This window comes from Artibeus jamaicensis, unplaced genomic scaffold (assembly GCF_021234435.1).
Source record: "Artibeus jamaicensis isolate MK-2021 breed Jamaican fruit bat unplaced genomic scaffold, CSHL_Jam_final contig_519, whole genome shotgun sequence".
Lineage (NCBI taxonomy): Eukaryota > Metazoa > Chordata > Mammalia > Chiroptera > Phyllostomidae > Artibeus > Artibeus jamaicensis.
The window spans coordinates 44,224,134-44,249,742 of NW_026521871.1; the positions used below are offsets into that span (position 1 = coordinate 44,224,134).

A 25,609-nucleotide genomic window follows, 5' to 3' on the forward strand; every position below is an offset into this window, starting at 1 on the left:
GCTGGGAATGGAACCGCGATCATGTGGTTCGCAGGCCCGTGCTCAATCCACTGAGCTACACCAGCTAGGGCTCTACCTGTAGATTTTGATGAGGCTTTTTACCTGCCTCTAAGCTCTGTTTGTTGTAGGAAAGTTTCCAGTGGGGCACACGAGGGTCTGTGGGGTTGTACAGACAGACAAACAACCGGAAGTCACACCTTTGTCCCTGTGGCTTCTGTTTGCCCAGTGTTTCCACTGCCTTTGCTGTGGGTTAGACTGTGGTTACCGAGAGGACAGTGACCTGAATGAAATTAACTCAGCCATTGAACACAAAGATGATAATTTCTGAGTTGTCTTACTTGACCGGAATTTAATCGTGAGAAAATATCAGAAAGCCCACAGTAAGGGGCATGTCACAAAACAACTGGCCACACTCTTAAAATGCCACTGTCATAAGTGACGGGGAAAGGCTTAATGGAGTGTCTCAGACCAGCGAGGATTCAGGGAGTGAAGGATAGGATAGCACTGCCGTAATCGTGCAGGTTGGAGTATGGTTGTGTGTTAGGTCATTGTGTCCACACTAAATTTCCTGTATTCGATCATTGTGCTGGGCTTATTCAGGTGGCCTTTCTCGATGACATTAGCAATCAGGTCATTTTTAATTATGGTAGATTCAGGAATTTGAGCCCACTTGAGTCTTCCTTAGAAGAAGAAGGAAAAGAAATGGCATTGTTTTGGTGTCTTCTGTACATACTAACTGGGACGGTGAACTGTGGTGCCCCCTTGTGGTGAGAGCTCCCTGCATTCTTGGGACTGACGTCACAGAGTCCAAGACTTAGTTGTCCCACAAATCTTTTTCAAAGCCTGTTATGTGTCAGGCATGGCGCTAAGTGTCACGGATACATAAGCTCCTTGGGGCGCTTCTAAGCACAGAAACAAATACAGAATCACAGGCTGAAATGGGCATTTTGAAGGAGTCTTATTAAAGTAAGAGGTTGAGTCTCTCTCACACCTGGCACGAAAAAGGAGGGGATTTTCCTGTCTCTTGGTTCATATGGAGTTTGGCAGAGCCCTCCCTTGAGGCTGTTGGGCATGGCCTGTTCTGTACCAGGTGGTCCGGGTCCCAGCTTGTGACTGGTAATAACACGGTTAGTGTTTTTTATTTAATTATTTATTTTTAGAGAGGGGAAGGGAGGAAGAAAGGGAAAGATGTGCAAGAGAAACGTCCTTCAGTTGCCTCTTGCACGACCTCAACTGGGGACCTGGCCTACAACCCAGGTATGTGCCTTGACTGGGAATCAAACCGGCAACCTTTTTGTTTGCAGCCGGCTCTCAGTCCGCTGAGCCACACCAGCCAGGGTCATTAGTGTTTTCTTACCCATGATTTAAAACAATTTTTTTGAAGTCCATTTGAGGAAAAGTTTTCATTGCTGTAAATCCAGCTCACCTCTCTGGTGGACACCGGGAGTAACTGGCAGCCACAGAAGAGCCAGCAGACCCCACTTTGTCTGAGTAGCAAACAGAGAATGTCCTTGTCCCTGCCTGTTCTCCAGATGGCCCACAGCAGCCGGCAGCTGGGATCAAGTCACCCGCGTGGGGGGCGTGTCCGTGGTGCTCAGAGGCATCCTTGCTGTTGGAGGCACTGAGCAGCGGCCCAGGGTGAGAGACAGAGGAGAAAGACAGTAACGATGTCACACGGCGGAGGCCAGTGACGAAACGGTGTTGCACGGGGTCACCCAGATGTTCTGGTGACTGTTTAAGAACGGAAGAGGACAGCTTGCTCAAGCTGACACAGCTCTGCTTGGCTAAAGAGTAGATAAGAGCAAAGCTTGTGGGATAGAAAACGTGTTTCTAGGTGTTAGGTGCAGATGTTTTAAAGATTTTATTAGGGGGAATCTCCTTGAAAACAAATAGGAGCAGCAGTCTCATGACCCCTGTGTCCCCCATGCCCATCTTCAGTAACGAGCAACCTCTGGCCATTCTCGTTTCATCTGTGTGTGTCCCCCCTGCCACCCCCTCCCCGGGTTGTTTTGACATGATATTACTTGTGGGTGTAATTTTGATGTTGACAATCATATTTTTTCTGCACTGGGAGAACAGAACTCTACTGTCATGTTGTTTGGTTCTTACTTGTTTCTCTTCTCTGTTGCCACCCCCTGAGCAGCAGCGCAGCACAGAGAGTCAGAACTGTGGCCAGAATTTGGGCTCTGCCTTCTAGCAGCTGTGTGACTGTGGGCAAGTTGGTAAACCTCTCTGGACCTCCTGCCTGGAAGTGGAAATAACCACTAAACATGGTTACATGTTACCTAGGCCATCATTATTACGTGGGACTTTGAGTGCTAATTATGACTGATAGCCTGTTTTGACACCTGACTCCTATGTAACCTCCCAGCGGCCCTGAGAGCCTAAGGGTGCCGTCGTGTTTACTCACGAGGGAGCTGAGGCTGAAGGAGGTTAAGTCTGAGGTTCACAAACTTGTCTGCCCGTCGCAGTTGCCCGGGGAGCTTCAGAAACTGAGGCCTGCTCTACCTGAGACTGATTTAACTGGCCTGGGATGTGACCTGGGCTTTGGTGTTTTTAAAGACCCCGAGGGGACCGAAATGCACAGACAAGCTTGGGCACAGCATGGGAAGCTCGGGGCAGGCAGTGCCCAGGTGCTGTTGTCCTCGGCGGGCTGCCTGCCGCCTGTGTGGAGACGCTGACATGGGAGCTGGGACTCGGCCGGTCAGTTTTAGCATCCTGATTTCCAGGGCTGAGCCGCACCCTGGACCTCCAACAACCAGAGCACATTTCATATCCGCTTTTATGTGTAAAGTTTGATTTGTTTGTTTTTGGTTTTAACCCCAAATCCCCAAACAAACAAACAAAAAAGTACAAAAACTGCTACTAAGCATCAGTCTCATTGAAGGAACTGTCCCGATGGTGGGGATTTAGCTGTAGCAGAGACAAGGACCAGGAGTACACTTCTGTCTTCCACAGTTTAATCAGTGGAAAATGCTCATCAACATTGTATCAGGTCTCTATTGCCATCATGATACAAAGTAACAACAATCACAGAATCTCAGTAGCACACAAAATAAGCACAACTACACATCTGTGAGGCAACTGGGAGTCAGCAGGTCTTGGCCGGGGCAGCTGGGGTGGCTGTGTTCCGTGCGTCTGCCATCTTCCTGCTGGGCCCAGTGGGCGAGCTGGGGCATCCGCTTCTCACAGCTGAGGCAGAGGTACAAGGGTCCAGCCCTGCTGCACAGTGGACATCAAGCTTCTGCTGCATCGTGTCTGTTAATGTTCCTTTGACCAAAGCAAATCACGTGGCTGAGCCTAAAGGCGGTGGGGTGGGGAAAATAGGCCCCCTCGCTGTGAGTCCAAGCATATGCAGCGTAGTCAAGCCTGACATCCAAAGGGATGCACTCTCTTCCCAAAAGGGGAATGATCTTTTTCAAGACTTTATTTATTTATTTTTATAGGGAAAGAGAGGGAGAGAAACATCCATCGGTTGCCTCTCACATGCCCTTAGCCAGGGACCTGGCCCACAGTCCAGGCATGCGCCCTGACTGGGAATTGAACTGGCGACCTTTTCATCTGCGGGAGGATACCCAACCCACTGAGCTACGCCGGTCAGGGCAGAGTGAATGATTTTGAACAATAATCTGTTACACTTGTAAACACGGAAATTGAGGTTGTGTTTATGGTAGCAAAAATCGCAACGATTTTAGATTTCAAACACTAGAAAGATACTTAGATAAAATATAATACATGGACACAGCAACATACCAGGCAGCCATTGAAATGATGTAGGAAAAATATGCTGTCATTGAAAATTAGTCATGCCATAAAAAGGGAGAAAGCAGATTATGAAATCGCATATACATTATATTTTCAGTCTTGAGAAAAACTATGTATATTCGTATTGCAGTGAGTTAAAAATGTATGCCAAATTATTAGTGATCATTCGTGGTGAAATTCTGGCATATTTTTATCTTCAATTTCTCCTCTTAATGAATTTTCTAAATTTTCTAAAATGACCATATGCTCCTTTTAAGAAAAAACTTACTTTAAACTGTGTTAGGTGTGAAAATTAAGATTAGAAACCATTATGAATTTCCTTTTTCCTAACCTTTCTACAGGCAGCAAAGTAATGGAGAATGGCCTCCTGTTCAAAGAGCTCCTGCAGACGCCCAACTTCCGAATCACAGTGGTGGACGACGCAGATACTGTTGAACTGTGTGGTGCTCTCAAGGTAAAGTCCGCCTGTGCTTCCGCCCAAGGAGAGGACTTCCTCGTTCACGGCCACTGTTAGCCCTCGGAATCTCACCCTGAAGAATGGGCCCTGTGTTCTGTGCACTTGGCTTTGGCAAAGAATAGTGGATGGAGAGCCTCATGTTTCACTTCCTGCTTTGCCCTAGCCTTTCCTGGGTGGTTTGAGTTCCTCTCTCACTTCCGATTTGCTTTTATTTATAAATCTGGGGGACAGCTGTGGTGTTTTAGTCCTTCGAACGCCTGGCAGCATGCAGATTTGGGGAGCATGGAGAGTGCGTGGATGGTAGAGTTTTACCGGGGAGCAAAGCCTTCTATTAATTCGTATCTTTCTCCTGACATCTTATCTTGAGGAGGAAAAGGAACTGTTTTCTCTGAATCATGCTCCTGTCTTGGTTTGATCGTTCTGTTGGTTCTCGTGAGAGTTAAAGGAAAAAAGTCTGCTGCTGATGGAGGTTTTTTCAAGAATGGTTTGATCTCAAGGGAAAGATGTGATTAAAGAGGCAGCTCCTGTTGGCCAGAGGCTGGGGAGGGTAAAATAAAAGGAGGTTTCCACCCCTGGGCTCCTTCCTGGCCTCCAGGGGTGCGAGACCAGGTCTAGGTCCCTCTTACTGCCCCGACTCTGGGAACCAGCCAGCGGGGAGCTGGGCTGCTGAGTCACTTCTTTTGTGGCAAAAGCTGCTTTTCAGGAATTTGAGCAGCTAGGGAAGAAGTTAGGTAATGTGGCATTCACCTCACTTTGTCAGGTAGGAATGGCGAAGGTTCAAAGAATGAATGCCTTCCTGCCCTTTCTCTAAATTGAGCGTCTCGTTTAGGCATCAAAATTTAAAACCACTTTCCAGAATTAATGTTGTGTGTGGATGTGTGGGCACATGTTCCTACACCACGAGACTTTTAAAAATTAAAGCCACTCAAAGACCTGGGCTCCCAGGCTGGCACCTGTCCCTATTTCTAAATGCTCGTGCGGGGCGTTCCTCACACTGTAGGCAGGGCCTGTTCTGTGTTTGAGACTCTGGCTTCGGCTGCTTTGTTTGTTTGTGTTGGTTGGGACTTTTATGTGTTTTTAATAGGCCTTCATTAGTTTAATGACCACTCGACAGCAGGGGCATCCTGAATGCCTAATTGCCCAGCACCGGTCTGTGTCGCTCCGAAGCTGTTTCTGAATGACTGGATGTTTTGGGAGGTGGGTGGGGAAGCTGTGAGATCCAGCCCCGAACGAAGGGTGCTGCAGGGCAAGGTTCTGGATGGGCAGCTCTAGAAAAGCCCTGCAAAGGGGACCCAATGCTGGTCCTGTGTCTGAGCTTCGAATGGCTTTTTATTTTTCTTGGCAGGAAGCCTGTGAATGGGTTGGTTCCTGCTACCCCTGCAGAGTGGTTCATTGAGGGCAAGCGTAGGGGCGGGGGTTGAGAACCATGTACATCCTTCCCCTTGGCCATCCTCCGAAGCCGGATCAGTCCCTGTCATTCCTGTCAGCCTTGCGACAGAGCTGGGATTTTTGAAAACTAAGAAACGGCGTTTTGGCAGTAATCGAGTCTCACCGCGCTGTCATTCAGATGAGGAGACAGAGATCCAGAAGGAGTCAATGCCTCGGATGCAGCAAATGTTGGCACAGTCCTGGCGTCCGTGCAGCCTCCAAGGACCTTGGTCCTGCGGTCCCTGGTTACCGCGTCCAACCCGGCTTTTCTGGGTTGCGTCTGGGCAGCTGAGTGAAGTGCATCCTCATCAGAACCTGCCAGCAGCAGGGCAGAGTGTACAGATCAACCTGTATTACCATTTGAATAGCTGCCTTATCGGGGCTGAGATCCTTTAACAGAGACCCAACATAGTAGTGGCTGGACAGGCGAAAGCTTATTTCTTACTCCAAAGTCCTGGGTCCATGTGGCAACCCCGTTGCACGCAGTCCTTAGGGAGCCTGGCTCCTGCCAGCTCCCAAGGGTGTGGCCCTTGTCCTCGCGGAAGAGGAGGAACCGTCCCTCTGCCCTTCGAGGGGCTTGTGGCTGGTCTCATAATTAAATTGACATGAGCCAGATTCACAAGAAAAAAGTAACAGAATTTAATTACACATGAGTGTATGGGAAACCCAGTGCACAGGAGAGGTTCGGGGACAGGAAGGGGAAGTGAGGTGTGCGTGACTTGCTGGATTAGTGGATGCTGCGAGGCGCCAGGGCTCAGAGTGGAAGAGGGCCGTTTGCGAGACTGGAAGCAGAGCAGATCTGCAGTGATTAGATGTTTGTCCCGCTGTATAGATGGATTGTAAAAACTCATTTCTGGCTATAACTCTTATTAAATTTAAACCCCAATTTAACTTCCTTAAGGGAGAAGAAAAGGTTTCTCTTGAGTCTGAAGGGTCTCAATTGCCATCAGCTCAAAATCATTCTCATGCCAAAGTGGTACCTCCTGGGAGGCCTATTCTGAACCCCTCGATCGTCCTCATTTCAAAGGCAGTGACCAGAGCTCCAACCATCTCCTCTGCCTTCCAGGCAGCTGGGTTAAAAAAAAAAGAAACAAACAAACAAAGGCCACATGGCAGCTGTCTTTGCAGGCAGGTTCTGGGAAGTGGCGATGTAACACTTGGCCTTCAACTCGATGGGCAGTGCTGAACTGTGCGGCCATTCCTAGCTGCAAGGGAGGCTGGGAAATAGTTTTCCCCCTGGGTACCCCTGTACTTGCATGAGAATCGGGGTCTGTGTTACCCTGGAAGAAGGGAGAACAGGTTGGGGGATAACCCCATCCCCTGAGCCACATGACACTCCTTTGCAGGGCTGTCTGTCATGAGGGTGACCACTCGGACTGCTGGGCGTGTAGGTTCCCTCCAGGGTCTGGCTTTGATAAACGCTGCTGTGGGGGCAGCCTCGCGCCTAGTCTCTAGCCAGGGCCACTGCTGGACACCCTTAGCCATATATGGCTATTTGCATTTACATTCAAATTAAGTAAAACTTTAAAAAAAAACTTTAATTCGCTTTCTGAGTCACAGTAGCCCCATTCCAAAGGCTCAGTAGCCATGTGTATATCAGTGGCTACTGGCCATTTTACTGGATAAGCAGATCTGAAGTGTTTACATCATCTCAGAAACTTGTGCTGGACAACACTTCTCTGGCTAAGGCAGCTTCTTGCAGGATGCCAGGCCTGGTGGACAAAGTGAGGACGTGAGCTCAGCCAGGCTGCCTTGTACACACGGCCCAACCTGCGAACCATATGTGGTGCCTTGCCTTGTAGTAAGGCCACACTCTGCGGACAGAGCTCCGTCTTGGGTCAGGTGCACTGGGAGCCGGCCTCCAGAGGAGGCAGCCGCGTGTGGATCTACAGGGAATAGTGAGTGCTCTCTTGGCTTCGGTGGGGCCTTTCTTCCCGGGTGGGGAGTCTGTTGGCCTAACCGCAGGTAGCCTGGGCTGCTTCTCCAGTCTTACATCCTCTTTGTGGGAGGATGCGAGCGAAAGGAACTGAGTCCTGCCCGACCTGCCCCAATTCAGAATTTCAAAGGTGGCACCTCGGAGTGGGCAAACGCCTCAAGTATCACCATCACCCGGGAAATGGAGCGGGGCTTGAGCGCGTCCGTCTTCTGAAAATCATGGTATTTTTAGCTCCAGAACAGTTTCAAGCAGATTTAAATGCATGGCGGATAATGATAACTTGCACAGCTGAGCAATCTCGGAGGACATCTGCTCGAATGCTATTCAAACACAATCTGACTGGCTCAGTGTGTTTATTTTTCTTTTGACAGTGATCAATGGCAGGGTGGGGGGAGAGCGAGGATTTTAAGATCCATCATAAGATGATTAAACCGGGTTGGGGCCCAGGGTCCCCTCAGATGAGAAGAGTTTACCCTGCAGTAGCCTCTGTACCACCCCGACGTGGGGGGGGGTTAGACGTCCAGTGGGGACTGTGAGGTGGTCCCAACCTGTATGCCCCGCAATGAAGGGGCCGAGCGGGGGGTCAGAGCCCCGAGGCGTGGGCACCCTTACCTGCCTTTTCTCTCAGTGCAGTGACGTGAAAGCTCAGAAGCACTGCTTTGGAGCTCAGGGCTCACTCATCCTTACAGCTCCTGCTTGGATGCTTCCAGTGACTGACAGCTCGCTCCTCTCTCTATGTCTTTCCGTTGGGTGGAGTCAGCTCTTCCTATTAGAAAGTTCTTATCTTGACTCTGAGATGGCTGCTGTGTGCCTTTCACCCTGAGGCCCTAGAGCAGGGTGGTGTGACCCCCACTCCCTACAGAGGAGTCAGGAGCCAGGTCTCCTGGGTCAGAAACCCAGCTCTGCGGGCTCCGACTGTACGACCTCGGGCTGCTCGCCCCGTGTGCTGGAGTTTCCTCGCTTCCTCCCCACAATGCACAGAAAAGGGCTGCCTCGCAGGAACGTGGCGAAGACTAAACGCATCGATAATATACGAAGCACTTAACAGTTCGAGAAGGTTAACTTTTGTTGTTATGTTTATTATTACTTCCCCCACCATAAATCTTTTCTCCTCCTGAGCCTATCCTTATTACCTCCCAAGCCTCCGTGAAGGCCAGCCAGGCACTGCCCTTTGACATCCAGTCACAGAGGGTCTGGGAAGGTTTGTGACCCAGGGAGGAGCTGGTGGCCAGGCCAGAGGTGCCACGGTGTGGAAGCAGCCAGGCACGGGGAGGGTGGGGCTGCGGAACCGGGCACTTGGCGCACGTCCCAGCTGCATCCCTCACCGGCAGGCTGTTCTCGGCAAGCCCCTGAACCTTTCGTGGCCAGCCAGGAGGAGAGACACGCACCGGTCAGAACTCCAGCGAGACAGCCTGTGCACTGGGCCCCGTGGGGCTCACAGCGTCACTCCCTCGGTAACCCCTCTTCCATCTGTTCTCTGCTGTTCAGTCCATAGACATTTACTGGAGTTGGTTTGTCGGGTGACCTCCAGAAGGTGTCATGTGTGATGAAGAGGGACACAGGGACACAATGCTGGAGGCATCGGAGAGCAGTTTCAGCAGTCTAACCATTTGGATCCTTGGCCTCATCACGTTGCCTTGGTAACATCGGTAAAGCATCTGACTCTTGAGTCTCTGCCCAGCACCCCATCTGAAAGGTCTGGCAATCCCAGGGGCTGGGCCGCCCTCCCCTCTGGATCAGAGCTGCAGAGCCTGATCCCTGCTCGCCCCTCCGCATCTCTCAGGGCTCCTTTCTCACTGCCCCTCCCCTCTCCTCTTCACAGGATGCTGCCAGACACCAAGTGCGCCAAGCCAGGAATTGGCCGCTTCCTCATCACCTGCACACACAGCAGGTGGTTGGGGATGGATGATCAGGGAGCTGATGACGCCTGCAGGGGGCATCCCCGAGTGGCAGGGAGGGGGTGAGGAGCTGTTGCAGACACAGGCAGAAGTTAGTCTGAAAACATGTGCGCCCTGGTCAGGCCGTTAATGCAGCAGACTGGGGTCCTGGTCAGCTCGACCTGCAGCTGTAGGAACCAGGCTCTGAACAGGGCCTGGCCTCGCAGGGAGGAAGTGACCTCCTGGAAGCCACTTCGTTGGTCTGCTGTAGCTCACAACCGCACTGAGAGACCAGAACACAGAAATAGTTGGTCTGTCTGCAGCCTCCATGCATCTGTGTCAGTTTTCTGGTTATTTTTCCCCCTCTGTATTGATAGCAATGAGAGGACTACCAGCGGCCAGAGTAATAAGCTCTAGTACCATTACCGAGGAGGAGAAAATACATGGGGGCCCTCTCCACTCTGATGCGCCTGCTCCCTGTGGCCGCAGGGCAGGCGGGCTCTGTCTGTCTGTCTGTCTGAAGGAGGTGAAGCTTCAGGAAAGTGCCTCAGATTTTTTCCATCTGAAGTGGCTTTGCAGCTTTGGTCCCTTGGTGAGCCAGAGCTGTGTCAAAGTGGCCAGCTCTCTTTCTGGGGCGAGCCTGGCCACACCAGGGCTGTGTCGGATGCATTTATCAAAAACCGAACATCAGCCAGAGGAGACAGTTTTCTTCCCCAGGTCCCTCCGTTTTTTACCTCATCCCTCCAATTTTAATAGGCCCGATGTTTAAAGAATGTTCTCTTTCACTAATAAAACTTTCTTTTGGGGGAAAAAAACACACATTTATCTTATTTTTACTGATTGCCCATTTGTTACCAGCTAGCTTCATGTTTCAGTATCTCTTGAGGCACAGATCCATGTATGGTCACCAGGTATCACAGAACAACACTGGTGTGGTTACACAGCCAAAATACGTGCATTTTTCCTGACATCACGCGTCCTCAGTGAAGGAGCCAGTGCAGTGGGAAGGGACTGGGGCCTGGGGGCCGACCCGAGGGCCCCCGCGCTGCCGTGCGGGCAAGGCCTGGCCGAGACACCACCTGCTCTGCACAGCCTTCCTGCTGGGAGTGGAGCTGGAGGCCCTCGGCGCCTCTGGGCACTGCCGTCTGTGCGCCCTGTGATGTGCTCTGTTCTGTCTCCTTTTCCAACCTGGCCGTCCGCTCCTTTGAGGAGGACTTCTGCGGCCGAAGCCATCTTTGCAGCTCCGTGCGGAGGGTACATTTATGACTTGTGTACTGTTCTTTGTGCGTGTTATAGTTCAGTAAGATATTTGATTGGAAAACAAACCCAAAAGGTAAAGCAGTTTATGCGGACAGTGTTTCACGAGAGACCAGCATCAGCGCTGTCATTTTCGGGCTCGTGCTCGTCCACTGCTGCCTCCCGCTGACCCCAGGTCTGGGCTCCGTCCCTGAACACGGTCCCTGCTTTGATCCCTCTCGCTCATGATCAGGGAGCAGGCCCGAGGGCTGTGCAGGAGCCAGGGGTCCCCGTCCCGGCCTCGCCCCCACCCTGCCCCACACCCGCATCCGCAGTGTGTGTGTGACCGCGTCCTGGCTCCCTCGTCTCCTTCACAGAACATCGTAGCCGTGGGAGCCGGGTTCTGCGACGGTCTCCGCAGCGGGGACAACACCAAAGCTGCCGTCATCCGCCTGGGGCTCATGGAGATGATCGCCTTCGCCAGGATCTTCTGCAAGGGCCAGGTGTCCACCGCCACCTTCCTGGAGAGCTGCGGCGTGGCCGACCTCATCACCACCTGCTACGGCGGCCGGAACCGCAGGGTCGCCGAGGCCTTTGCCAAGACTGGAAAGGTAGCCCCTGGCGTGCCCTCCCCAAACCCCTCCCTCCTCCTTGAGACCCCTGGGCTGGGGTGAGAGGCAATCCAGTGGAGATGGATTCCTTCCCCCACTCTCCTCTTGAAATAAGTGATTCTCTAGTCTTTACCATAGATTTGTTTAAAAGATTATTTAGAGAGAAGGGAAGGAAGGGAGAAAGAGAAGGAGAGAAACATCAATGTGTGGTTGCCTCTTGAGCACCCCCTACTGGGGACCTGGCCCATAACCCAAGCTTGTGCCCTGACTGGGAATCAAACCAGCAACCCTTTGGTTCACAGACCATCACTGTATCTACTGAGCCACACCAGCCAGGGCTGATTTTTTTTTTTTTAATCCTTTGTTTTTATTTAAGACCATTGAAGAGTTGGAGAAGGAGATGCTAAATGGGCAGAAGCTCCAGGGGCCTCAGACCTCCGCTGAAGTGCACCGCATACTCAAACAGAAGGGGCTGCTAGACAAGTAAGTCACCGTTGCTCTTGACTTACTCTAAATCAAGTAAGACCAGAGAAACAGTATCATCCTGCTTCTCTCGTGACCGCCAGCCCAGTCAGTGTCACGGACACAGCTATGTGATAAGTGCACCAGACCTTTGTGACATTAGTTCCGTCCTCTGTGTGGCATGCACAGCTGTGGCAGGAAAAGTCTACCTACCCCGGAAATGGGTGTTTACACAAAACACAAAACCAGCTCGACTTCAGGAAGAAGAGCTCAGTTCTTCCCATTATACAATATGAAGTTTAAGATTCTGGTTGGTTTGGTAAGAGCTACATGTTTTAAGTTTTAAATTTAAAAACATATGTGTGCTTTGCTGTTTTTACAAAAAGATAAAATTCTGTTAATAAGCCACCAAACAATTCAGAATAGAAGGAAAGACACATCTCCCCAGATCTTTACCACTAGCAATGGAACGACCCGTGTTGAGTCTTGGTGAGCAGCCTTTGCAGCCGGTCCTCGTGTGGATGGATGGACGGACGGACAGGTAGATGGATGGATGGATGGATGGACGGACGGGTGCACGCGCTCATCCAGCCTCCACCGCCCTTCCAGGCCAGTCACATGTTCAGGTGGGCTTGGGTCAGCTTGATCTGCCACCCCACCGAGGACGTAGCCCAGTAGCACCACAGAAACTGCTCGACTCTCTGTGGCTGCCCCTGGCCCTTCATGTTGCTAATTTGTTGAGCCTTCCTCCATAATCATGGAGGAAGCATTTACCACCTAGTACATGCTTATGCAGTGTATTCTGTGTGTCCTTAACTCTCTGTAACACTCTCTGGGAGGGGAAGTCTGATTGTCTGGGGGGGGCTGGGCGATGGGCAGCATCTCTCTGGTCACGTCTCCTTCATCCTCTCAGGTCAGCCCAGGTGTCTCCTGGCCCCAGCCCGGCCCCCTCACCTCTCCCTGCTCTCCTCTCTTCAACCAGTGCAGATGGATGAGCCACAACATTCCCTAATGACAGTGGAAAATGAGGGAGGACAGGGCATTTATCTTCCTTCTTTAATTTGCATTTTATATTTCTGAAACGGCTTTCACACCCGGCCAGGCAGAGATGGAAGTCATAAACAAGCCTCCAGAGAAGGGGAATTACCTTGAAATCGTGACCGGAAGGAAAACACCCCTGACACGCATGGTCTTCTCACGCATTTAACAGCAGTGATGCATTTGCGTGTGGCTGGCCCTGCTTCCATGACCATTAAGTCTTTATCAGGAATTTGTTTAAAGTCTTAACCAAAAATACCTGGGTCTTCGGTGATGGTTAGTATCTACCAATGACAGTTTTAAAGTGGCATCAGTGTGCTACCAAGGGGTGCGTCTGATGGGGTTTTATGAATTCACGAGGTGGCTGGCGGTCTGTCTTCATCATTTCCCTTCAGGAGGATGCAGACTGGAACCGGCCTCCTGGGGCCGGGACCTGACCTGCCGGTGTTAGAGAGCAGGTGTCGTCAAGCAGGTGGAACACGGCTCTGAGCAGACGCCTCTCCTGAGTCGTGTCCCATTTTCTTCCCTCTGATGAGAAATCGAACAGGCTCTACCTGTGCTTAACGAACCTCTGGAGGGAGCACCCCGCCTCTCTCAGGCCAGATAACAGAGCCCGACAGGACTCCTCCGCCCCCGCTCCTGCCTTGATTTTTTTTCCTTTTTTCATTCCAGCTGTCACTACTATGGTCCTCCTCTATTTCCTTTGCCCCTCCCTCCCCCATTGCAATGGAAAGAGCAGTGAGCAGGAGGCAGCATTCAAGGCTGCGTGTGTCTTACTAGCTGTGTGGTCATACGCAGGTCATACATTTCGCTGCTCTGCGCCCCCATCTCTTTATTCCCAAAATCAAATGGGTAGACCAGATGGTTGCCCTGGGCCCTTCTCCCTTGAGTGGTCAAGTGTGAGGCCTCCTGTGGTCTGCAGTTCTGGGGTTGGCATCTGAGGCAGCCCCTCTCTGTCCAGGACAGGCACACCTTGTTTCGTCGCACCTCACAGGTGGTGCCTTTTTCACAAATTGAAGGCAAGACCATCCGCCCAGAAAAAGATTTCTTTACTTACTGTATTGCAATACTTGCTTCACTGCAGTGGTCTGGAACCGAACCTGCAATACTCTAAGCTATGCCAGTACCTACTTACCTTTCTCATAGCATGTGCCCTTATCCCTTAGAACACCTTCCTGAATTGAAACAGGCTTCCCTTTGCCCTGGACACCTCTTCTCAGACTCCTGTGTACATCCACCTGTCCTGCATACATCCACCTGTCCTGCGTACATCCACCTGTCCTGCGTACATCCACCTGTCCTGTGTACATCCACCTGTCCTGTGTACATGCACCTGTCCTGCATACATCCACCTGTCCTGCTGTTCGGCCTGCCTGACACCCTCTTTGATGTGCATCTCAGCCCACATCACCCTAAAGGCAGGTCTGTCTTCAGAGAAGCCTTCTTTCACATCCTCTAACCACAAATCAGGTCCCCTGCTTTGAGCTTACTGTTTACACCAGCAGTTAGCAGACTATTCCTATAAAGAACCACACAATAAATAGTCATTGTAGGCTGAATATAGTTCCCGTGTATTCTTCTGTTTTTCTTTTTTTCGCTGCACAGCACCCCGAGGAGGTGTTTCTCTGTAGGGCGGGAGCTTTTCATCTTGGTTCGGCCCCACAGGGCTGGGGCTGCAACCTGATCCAACAGGATCGATGTGTAGGTGGGAGGGAGGCACGGGGGGGACACACGCCTGCCTTGCACCCCCCAGACTGATGCACTCACATCCACGTGTCCACTCACACGCTTGGACCACACACGCCACCCACGTGAGGCACAGCACACAATACCTCACCCCAGGCTGCTCTCCCTCCCGTCATCTTTTTCATTTACAGAACTTGGAAAATGTGAAAATCATTCTTAGCTTACAGGAGATACAAAGCCAGGCCACAGGCCAGACTGCATGTTTAGGCCGTGGCTCCTGGTTTAGGCAGTGTTGCTGCTCACGTGCTATGGACTTACTGCACAAACACACAGTTTACTTTTAATCTTCAAGTTTGGGAGGAGGGGGCACATCCTTGTGGTTAAAAGATGTCGGTCACATCCAACGGGCACTTGGCGAGAAGGGAGTCTTCGTCTCGCCCCAGCACAGCCGTGCTCCCCCGCTCAGTGCGCCGTGCCCACTGCCCTGTCACGGCGTGATGGGTACGGCCCCACGTCCCACTGCGTCCCCACTTTCCTTCTTTATTTCTCAGATACATTTTGAAGATCATCTGATATCTGCACCTAGAGATGTAATGGCTGTGGAACATTCTACTGTAGAGGAGAACCCAACTCCTCCTGGCAAATAGTAAAGTTGTCTGGGTTTTCCTGCTGGTACAGAACTCGCTTTAGCACATTCCCTTGTCCATGCGTCTTTATGTGTGAGCATAAGGTGTTTGCGTTAGTTTGCTCAGGCTGCTGTAACAGAACACCATGGACTGGGTGACCGGCACAGCGGAAACGTCCCTCTCACAGTTCTGGAGGCTGGAAGTCTAAGATCATGGTGTTGGTGTTGTCAGGGTTCTCGTGGAAGGACCCCAGCCATATTTAAACCCAGAGGGTTTAGGGCCCCTCTAATGAACCCTTTTAACTTAATGACCTCCTTAAGGGCCCCGTCTTCAAGTACAGTCACAGTCTAGGCACAAGGGGGTAGGACTTAACTGCATGAGGGATGTGAGTTAGTTCATAACAACGTTGTAAGCTCCTTGAGGGCCGAGGTTCTGTTTACAACACCGCACATTCCTACACCTAGTTGACACCGAGCTCGTCATGAGTCGTCGGTATCCATTGGTGGGACTGCTGACTGATTAGTCTATGTCAGTATTTTTCTATGAAATATTGCCTTTGGTCCTCCTCTCACCTCTAACCTTATTTGGAGAATTTCCCAAGACTGATGTAATTGGCCTTGTAGCATTTTGTATCATAGAAAATTGCATTTGGATGGGCAGCATAGCCAGTGGTTGAGTGTTGGCTCCAGGGTTAGGAGTCCCACTTTCTCCTTACACTCAATATCTCTAAGCGTCCCATCAACAGAATACGTTTTGGAAATGCTGGTTGTGAAAGTTGGGAGTGCTTTGGGCTGCAAGAGCACTGCTCAGTTAAAAATGCCTTGAACAATAGGGTGATTTTTCTCACATAACAAAGAGTCTGGAAGTAGAGTCTGAAAGAGTCTGGAACTGTCCACTCAGTGCCTCTGATTTACTCATAGAATCTCAGTCTCCTCGTTGTCCTTCTCTCAAAGCCTCAAGGTGGCTACAGGAGCGCCAAGCTTCATATACTCACACAAGTGCACTCAGCTGCAAGAGAAGTCCCAGGGAGCAGATTTTTCCTCCAGTGCCTTGACAGTGCCTGTCAAGGAGAGAACTATCTTCCCCAGAAACTCTCAACAGATGTACGTGTCTTGATGGCTAGAATTTGCTTACTTTGCTAGTTTGAGGTGAAAGAAAGGCTGAGGAAGTGAGCATTAGTTTATTTCCAACCTCAGAAAGCAGACAGGGGGTTGGGAATGGCTTTGGGTAGCCACTTACTACCTGCCACCCTGCTTTGTAAGCACACAAGTCATTCTCATCCTAGGAACTGAAACAAAGCCACAGAAATACAATGGGAGGGGCCAAAATCTCCAGTCTCTGGCTCCCATTCACAAGAATTCATTCAGCAAATACTCATGAGCACCGGCCCCTTGCTGTGTACTGTCAGGCCACAGGAAACAAAGGCGAACAAAACAGACTTTGGCCCTGCCCTCCTGGAGCTCACAGCCTAGGGCCTGGGGGCCGTCTGTGGCTGCATTTATAAACTCTTTTTCATTGCACACCCACCGTCTGCCAGAGAGACTGTGAGCCTTCCCAGGGCTAATAGGCTGCGGAGTCGGATTTGATTAAGTCTAGCTGACTCCAAAAGATGACAACACATTCTGAACCTTCAGAACCCCACAATGACAGGCTGTCATTACAGGATTCTCACTAGGTAATTTTCAGGATGGCCTCTAAGCCTCTTGATCCTGTCAAGCTCTCTTCGGGCTGCGTATGTGTGCGTGTGCATGTAAAAGCCTGATTGAAATTAACTTTATTTCCTCGGTGATACCTGCCACAATTCTTGCAGAGCCAGCCGTACCTGGGATAATGTTGTGCTTTCTTACAGTGGATTACCAACCCACACCTTCACACCCTCTTCCATCTAAAGCTTTCATTTATACGTGTTCACATCATAAAAGAAAAGGCAAAATACATCCAGCTTCTGGCATGAGGCTGTGCTCTGCTAATTGTGGGTCCCCACGCCGATTCTCGCAGGAGCACTCCAGACTGAGTTATTTATGGAGACGTGTGGGCTGCCTCGTCTTCGTCCTGTCTGGGGGAGAGAGAGCAGTACCTCCTTGCAGCTTAAAATGTATTCTCTGGTCTTCTAAGATAGTGACAGAAGCCCTGGCCAGGTGGCTCAGTTGGTTGGAGTGTCGTCCTGGACACCAAAGGGTTGTGGGTGTGGTTGTGGTTTTGATCCCCCATCAGTGCACATACCTAGGTTGTGGGTTTGATCCCTGGTCGGGTCATGAACGAGAGGCAGCTGATCGACCTTTCCCTCTCACATCAATATTTCTCTCCCTCTTTTCTCCCGTCCTCTTTCTGTAAAATCAATAATAAAAAATGCCCTTGGATCAGGATTCAAAAATAATAAAGAAATAAATAAAATAGTGACAGAAACTTGGGCTCATTCTAGATTTGACTGAGAGCCCAAGTCACAGCTTCTCCTGTGAATGACCACCGTGACCCTGTGTGTTTACACCCAACGTTTGTAGGTGCTGCCCCCCAGCTGGGCAGAGGACAGTGTGGGTCGTACCGAGATGTTATGGCCGCCAGGGCAGAGGCGCTTGGCACACCAAATAATGGAGGAAAGTGGGAGGTGATCACAGGTGGCCCCTTCGCGTACAGTCTGTTATGTCAGAAAATCGGAATTCGTTGTACGAAGTAAACCAGGTGGCTTCACTTGTCTTTTCACATCCTCCCCCCAGGTTTCCGCTGTTCACGGTGGTGTATCAGATCTGCTACGAAGGCAGGCCCGTTCAGGAGATGCTGTCCTGTCTGCAGAGCCACCCGGAGCACGTATAGGAAGCACATGCAGCATGCCAGGCAGCGCGCTGCCTCTCCCATCAGTCTTTTGGGTTCAGACGGAAACTGGGACTTAGCCACCAGATGTTTGCTTGCCTGTGACCCCATCATGGATGTGTATGAATTTTTACAGGTTCGTCGTTAAATTTCGAGAAGTGGATCATTGGCTGAGGTGTACTGAGCAACACCTAGACGCACACACGTGAACACGTGAGTGTTCATTCCTCATTCTGTGGATGATTTTATGAACCAAAATTAAAAGTCCTTTTTAAAAATTACTTTGAAACTTCCCCACTGTGGTAGTTTATAAGACTGGGACTATCTCCACTAAATTTCTTAGATGTAATCCATTTGTCCTTGAGTGAAGGGACTTTTTTCCCCCTCGTTATCTGGATGTTAAAATTTAACCAGCATTAATAACGTGGTAGAATGGAAGAGGGAGTGTGTTCAAAGATCAACAGACTAACTTTTAAACATTCTCTCAAAGCCAGCATAATTAACGACTTTGATTGTGAGTCGACTTTTTTTTTCCCTTAAAACAATCAGGTATTTTTAATTAGATAATCCACTAGGCATCTTCCTATCGCTGCATTTTTCTGTGTTTTTAGCCTCTTTGCCCTTCATTAGCTGCTAGAATGTGCTTTCACAAAGGCTCAGCAGTGGCAGAAGACAGAAGTCTCATCTGGGACTCCCCCGCTGTGACTGACCCCTGTGTGTCAGACAGCAGTTCTGGGCAGGCATTTCCTTTACGCTTCGCCGGTCCCCTGAGAGGGGGCGCTGTTACTCCCCTCTGAGGATGCTGCCTCTGTGCCTGGTCACCTGGTAAGGGGGTGCAGAACCAGGAGTTCAAAGTCCATTTCTCCCCCACTCCACCAATGTGCCCTGAGACTTTCTCAGGTGTCACGGGCTGGATTGGCCTCCCCCTCATTGGGCGTGGCCAGGGGCCCCCGTGCAACGCCCTGTGCGACCTTTCCTGAGGCCACAAGGCTTCCTGCTGCTGGGGTTTGTGTGTGGCACTGTCTAGACTGGCAATTTTCAACCTTTTTCATCTCGTGGCACACATAAATGACTAAAATTAGGCAGCATACCAAAAAATACATTTTTTGATGATTTGACCAAAAAAATGGGTATAGTCAGGTATTGCATGTTTTTTAAAATTCTTGTGGCACACGGTTGAAAATTGCTGGTCTAGACTCAAAGTGTGTTCGTCACTCCATCTAGTGCAGGTTCCCCAGGTCCCGCCACAGACCTGTGAAGTGGGGTGTGACGTGTGTGCCTCAACACACCTTCCAGGTGCTTCTGGCGTTCACAACAGTTTTAGAAGTGCTGCTTTAGAAAATGCCCTTTGGAGTGGCATTTCTCAAACCGTGTGCCCTAGGAGACAAGTGTCCTGGGATGCAGGGGTGGGTCATTCTGGGTGTTCCCTGACAAGGTCAAGTGAGTTTGGGGAGAGCTGAATCTTGGTGGTGTAGAATGTGTGTTCATACGTCAGTGGGACCTGCTTATTTATCCTCACCAGTTCCAAATACATTAGATTATGGAGATTTTTTTTTTAGCAAGGAAATTTGCCAGAGTGTCCTGGGGACAACACTGTTCTCGCCTGAGGTGACCTTAGGATAACTCACACGCACCCTTCCCTCCTTGTATGAAATTGGGGTGAGTGAGCACCTGTGGTCATGTTAGTTCTCGGCTTGACAGTTCAGGTCTGCCATGAAGCTTTGATGAGGCGTTAAGGTGACGCCCACAAGAACAGCCTCGCTGAAACGCACATTATGGGGAGTAAGTACTTTTAGGTTGGAAATAGAGTGGGAAGGACTGCCTCTCCGTCAATGAGACTGTGTCAGGGCTGCATTACGGGTTTCCTTATGTGGCACTTGATGAACTAGTGCCACGTTAGGGAAACGTGGGTGTCGCTTAGATGTTCACGGATTTTTGGCCACTTTCTGAGATTTGACCGTTTTTTATTTTCCAGTCTGGGACTTCTTTTCCCTGTATCTGAAATGATTGTAGAACAGATTTTTTGTGGGAATTTTTAAAACTCTATCCAAAATGTTTCAGGGGCACTATGCAACCTCATCCACAGAAGTATATGAAGTTTACCAAATGCTCTCAAGTTTTAGTGGTTTCAGTGCCACCATTAAGTTCATCAGTTTTTGCTTGTCTCATGACTAATCCTTTTTAAAGTTGGTATGTACATAGGTAACAAAGTGTTACTTTTAAGATACATAAAGGACTGTAAGCTTTACATTGTGGTGTCTATTAAGTAAGGTAACCAGAGGTGAGGAATTCTCTCTTGTATGTTCTCATCTGTGCTCTGCTTCCTGCTCCGGGTTTGTACTTGAGTGTTTTTCCTTTACAAATGCTCTTACCACTCCGAAGTCTGCTGACTGTACCTCTTGAACATACTTATATTCTGCACATTATGGAAAAAGGCAAATTTTATAAGTCTGTGCTCCGCTGCCTATAGATATTTATTACTCTATGAGTTATCTATTTTTGTAACCACCTGTGGTCTCTCATATCTTACCGACGATAGTAATAGAGGGAGATGTCCCGAAGAGAAGCTCAGTTGTACATTTCAGCAACCTGTGAATGTAAAAACGGCACTGGTGCCTTGCTCTCCCCCCATCTATTATCATGTGGAACGGTCACCTGTCTTGAAATCCGTCGTAGCGGGTGGAGTTGAGCTAAACCCCTTCTGGTTTTTTATTGAACTGTTTAGCTATGACGAGGCCCCGTGGCATTGGCCCAAGGAGTGGTGAGGCACCAGTGTACAAAGGGTTCTGCAGTTTTTCCATTAATTTTAATCTAAGAGCCTCTTACTTACATATGCACTGTATTTGTTTACAGACTATAGGTGGATATAATTTAAAAACCTGGTTTAATAAACATTTAACCCCCCTAAACCTGTGCTACTGATCTGATCTTTTTTAAAAATCAGTTTCTAACTTTATTTATTTAGGTCAACTCTTTTTCCCCCCGAATTGTACTGCATTAACAATAATAAAAAGGTGATTTTTAAAAGAAAGGCTTCCTCTCTAATTCCAGTCTTCAAACGCCTGTTTTCATGTGTCTGTCTCTTCCCATTGCTTGCTGAGTGGCATTGGTTGGTAGGATTGTATAAATTTCAGGCATGCAATTCTGTCAGACGTCATCTGTACGTGGCATTGTGTACTCACCACCCAGAGCCCATTCTCCTTCCGTCACCATGTATTTGACCCTCTCTTAGCTTTCATTTGTTGCTTTCAGTTTTATGTCCCACATATGAGCACCATCACGCAGTTCTTGTCCTTTCCCATCTGACTTAATCCACTTAGCATGATACTCTCAGGATCCATCCATGTCATCGGAAATGGCAGGGTCTCGTCTTTTGTCATGGCTGAGTAGTATTCCACTGTATATGCGTACCACATGTTCTTTATCCAATCATCTGCCGAAGGACACTCAGGTTGTTTCCATGTCTGGGCCACCATGAATAACGCCACAAACACGTATACTTGTAGGGTGGAGGCAGCCAGTGGACTCATGAACTTGAAATCTACCCCAGCCCCACCCCAAATACTTAGAAAAGCCAGGAAAATATAGCCAGTGTCTTTTTATATGCAGGGCTATTCTCCCCCCAAAATTTAAGTGAAATCCCTAGGAGCCCAAAACAAATAGGAGCATGACAGGCAGAGCAGTAAAGCCACAGTGTCTCCATGGCTGCCAGCGCAGGAGGTGGGAATTCCCTCTACTATCTGATGGCTCGAGTTGTAAAGATGACGCTGGACCTAGGGCCCTTCACGGGCTACACTGTCATGGACGAGATGGGGTAAGGAGACCCACATACAGGCAGAAACAAGGAAGCTGGCATCCAGGCAGAGAGAAATGTCTCCTCTGAAAATACGTAATCATGAGTCCAGTACCACACACACGGGCTTTGGGTTTGAATTTTTATATGCAGGAAACCACAAGCAAAAAGTTAGCATCAAAATTGGAACTTAGGCCAGTAATACCAGGATGTAGCTAGCAGATGCAAACACAAAAACACTACACTAACCCGCACTGGATGCAGGCTGCACAGACTTTCTGCGAATGAGGTCCCACTGAGTATACATTTAAAATAATTAGAAACTCATTATGAGTTTGTAAAAGATAATTAAGGTTTCTTTGAAAAACCGAGTTTGTGAAAGAAAATAGAACTTTTTAAACAGAAGAATTAAGTGCCTGGGGTTTTAGGTAATTAATGTAGCAATATGATAGATGCCATGAAACATAATTTTAAAAATAACGACAAAGAAGGAAGATTAAAGTATTAAGGACAAATCACTATGGAAAAAAAAAAACCCCAACCAGACTGATAAACGAGCCTATTAGAATATCTAGAAATGAATATAATTTTAATTATGTCATGGGGCAGATTAAAGAATATATTTGACAAAGCTGGAGATGAAATTAGCAAACTGGAAAATAGATCTGAATGTAGTAACAAAGCAGCAAAGAAAATATTTGAGAACTTCAGAAGCAGAGGCTACAATGAGAAGACTCGGAGTACCTCTGGCAGGAGTTCCGGAAGACGGAACCAAACTTCTGACCAACAGCTTTCCCATTCCCCCACCCCCAACTTCTGGCAACCACCATCCCTGCTCCTATGGGTTCACCTTCTTTGAATTCCACATATAAGTGAGACTTAGCACATTGTCCTCCAGCTTCAGCCGTGTCGTCACCTATGGCGGGACTTCCTTTTTATGGCTGAGTAATATTCCGTTGTGTGTAGACAGGCCACATTTTACCCATTCATTCCTTGACAGACACATAGGTTGTTTCCATATCTTGGCTGTCGTGTATAACGCTGTCGTGAACAGGGGAATACAGATACCTCTTCAAGATTCTGATTTCATCTCCATCAGATGTACGCCCAGAAATGGGATCGCTGGATCACATGGTAGCTGTGTTTTTCGTTTTGGGGGAAACGTCATGCTGCTTTTCATAGTAGCTGAACTACTTCACGTTCCCACCAACGGTGCACAGGGTTCCCTTTCATCCACACCTTTGCTGACACGTTCATCTCTTGTCTTTTATCAACAACCAGCTTGACAAATTACAGGGTGCAGTAAGTTTCATGACAAGCTACTTTTCCAATGGCTCTGTTTTATTCTCATCGTGTAAAATGCAGAGATGTTTCATTCCTTGGTTTTGGAAGGGGAACTAAAGAGCCACTCCAGTGTTTAAAAAGCACATGTTCTAAATCGTGGACCTTGTTGGCATTAATTCTAGAGAAGGCAGGACAATCATATACACGAAATCTGGACTTAACTGTTTAGTCCTGGTGAGGAAAAGAACAGACAGACACCCACAGGGGTACCCATCCACATTCCAACACAGCCTCCTGTGTCCAAACAAGGGTCTGCCAAAACAGACACAATGTTGTAGTGACTCATCGGTAAATCCTCCCAAATCTCTTGACATTTTTGCAAGTTCCATCTCTTGTCCTTAACTACTCAAACACCTTTTTAGCAATGACTGAGGGTAAGTTACACTAGCTGCTGTAACAAATAGCATTTAAATCTTGGTGGCATGATATAGCAGTTTTTATAGCTACCAAAATCCAGTGTGGATTCAGGAGGTGGTGTTGGTGGGGTGGGAGGGAGGGGGTGTGTTTTCTCCATAGACGTGCATAGGAATCCAGGCTCCAAGAAGCTCTACCGTCTCCAACAGACGTACGGCTTCCAGGTCCTCCTGGAAATTGATATTCACTCAGCACACGGGAGAAGAGGGAAGAATTGAACAGAACATAACCCCGGAAGTGGTGTTTTTTTCTTTCCCGTATCATTGGCCAGACCTGCTGGGGAGGCTGGGAAATGTAGTTTAGCTGTGTATCTCAGGAAAAAAAATTATTTTCATGGGCAAACAGCATTATCTCTGCCACAAACAGCTGTTAATATCTATCGTAATTTTTCTCCTTCAATATGTTGATTTCCTAATTTTCGCTGACCTTCACAGTAACCCTATGGGGTAGACAGCACAGATATTATTCCCACTTAGCCCTGAGGAAAATGACCTTCAAAGAGGAGTCAGCTGACTTGACTAGTGATGAAAAGGATACTAAAATGGTGAGGCAGGGGCCAGAATCCAAGTCTTGCCATGTTGCTACACCCCCACCCAAGCCAGAGGTAACAGGGCTTGCTTCAGTAACTCGACTCAATCATACCCTCCGTAAATTAGTATAAAATGATGCTTACAGATGTTCATACAACTTCTAAAACAATTGTTCGCCAGTGACTTAGTTTACACATAGTCATAAAAAGTTATCAAGACTATTTGGCAAATTTTAATGGAAATATGTTAAGAAAATAATATGAAATTGACTGCATACATTCTGGACAAATTTCAGCCTTTATTTTTTCAAAAATTGTCTCTTCCTCTCCTCTCTTGTGGAACTCCTATTAGATGTAATAGGTCATTTCTCTTATTAAAGTAATTGCTAAAGTAAGCATTAGTAAAAATTACACATGTATTTCTGCTCACTGATGAGTAAATCTAGAAGATAAAATCCTGCAAGTGGATATTCTGGATCACAGATAAGTGTGTATTATGTTTTAACAGATGCTGCAAAATTAACCTTCAAAAGGTGGCTGCAATGTACACATCTGACCTCAATTTATTTCCCCAATTACTTCTAGAACCTCTATTAGGGTAGGGGCTCCTTTACAACAATCAGAGACCCAAGTCGAACCAATAAATTCAAGAAGTGTGAACCTACTATCTACCAAGAATGCAGAAGACTATCCTAACAGTTCCACTGTGAAAAGTAAAATTTGATCATTCAAAGCTACAGTTTTGTTAAAGCAGCCACCTTACTAATAGCTGTGATCGTTGGTGAAAGTCTACACAGGCACAAAAATGGGCCTTGTAAGGGAGATGTTTACCAGGAATGTTGCAACAAGAAACATTAATCATATGAAAAGACCACAACACTACAGCATCACCGTGTAAGCGACACCCCAGACTGCTCTTAACAAAAACCCAAGGTGACGTGGGTCTGGGTGAGATGCTTGTCTGAGGAAATTCCGGGTTCCATCCACCTGTGACCCTCCTGTCCACTAGGGGTCCCCCTTGAGAAATGACTTTTTCTGAGGCAGTTGGCAACCTGCAAAGAAATGACATCCTTCTTACCATGACCTTTTGGTCACGTTTTCAGTTCACGTGTGTCTTATGTACTGAGTTTGCGCTTGGTGGTTGTCAAGAGTCTAGGTTTTATTTTAGCTTTTTTATTCAACACCGACCACCGATTTTGATGTGCGGCGATGTTACGCTCACTCTGCCCTCGGTCCTCTCAGCCATCTGATCAGGCTTTGCTACTTCTGCGCCTTTTCCCCTCCCTTGGTGCTGGGCACCCGTTCCTGTCTGTCTTCTCTGAGTTCCTATCTCCTTCTCCCTCTTCTTCTGGCACAGACATTCCAACAAAAGCCCACCACCTGCTGCTTTCTCTTTGCTCTCGGGAGAGACTGCAGAACGCCGTCCCTGGGAAATACGACTGCTCCAGGAGGAAGCTTTGATGCTTTAAAGAAGTTTCCGCAAATAGGGTGATGGGCATTGAAAATAAAAACCTCTGCACATCCTAATTTCCCCTCTGGTTTCCCTGTCCATTTAGAGGCCATTTTGCCATGAAGCTAAGGAAAGTTAAGCCTCAAGAC

At 48.6% G+C, this 25,609-nt stretch overlaps 1 protein-coding gene and 1 non-coding gene across 2 annotated transcripts in view; one reads left to right on the forward strand and one right to left on the reverse strand.

Moving 5' to 3' along the window:
• GPD1L (glycerol-3-phosphate dehydrogenase 1 like) overlaps positions 1–20,839 on the forward strand; it is a 39,691-nt gene extending 18,852 nt beyond the window's left edge. Inside the window, exons 5-8 of the mRNA XM_037148231.2 lie at positions 4,107–4,219; positions 11,077–11,310; positions 11,687–11,793; positions 17,837–20,839. Of these exons, the coding sequence (XP_037004126.1) occupies positions 4,107–4,219; positions 11,077–11,310; positions 11,687–11,793; positions 17,837–17,933 (551 nt within the window). The 3' untranslated portion in view covers positions 17,934–20,839. The remainder of the gene's footprint in view (positions 1–4,106; positions 4,220–11,076; positions 11,311–11,686; positions 11,794–17,836) is intronic.
• Positions 14,431–14,673, reverse strand: LOC119051560 (small Cajal body-specific RNA 2). Its single transcript, XR_005082950.2, has one exon. It is a non-coding gene; the product is annotated as a small Cajal body-specific RNA 2 (non-coding RNA).
• Positions 20,840–25,609: the final 4,770 nt, after the last annotated feature.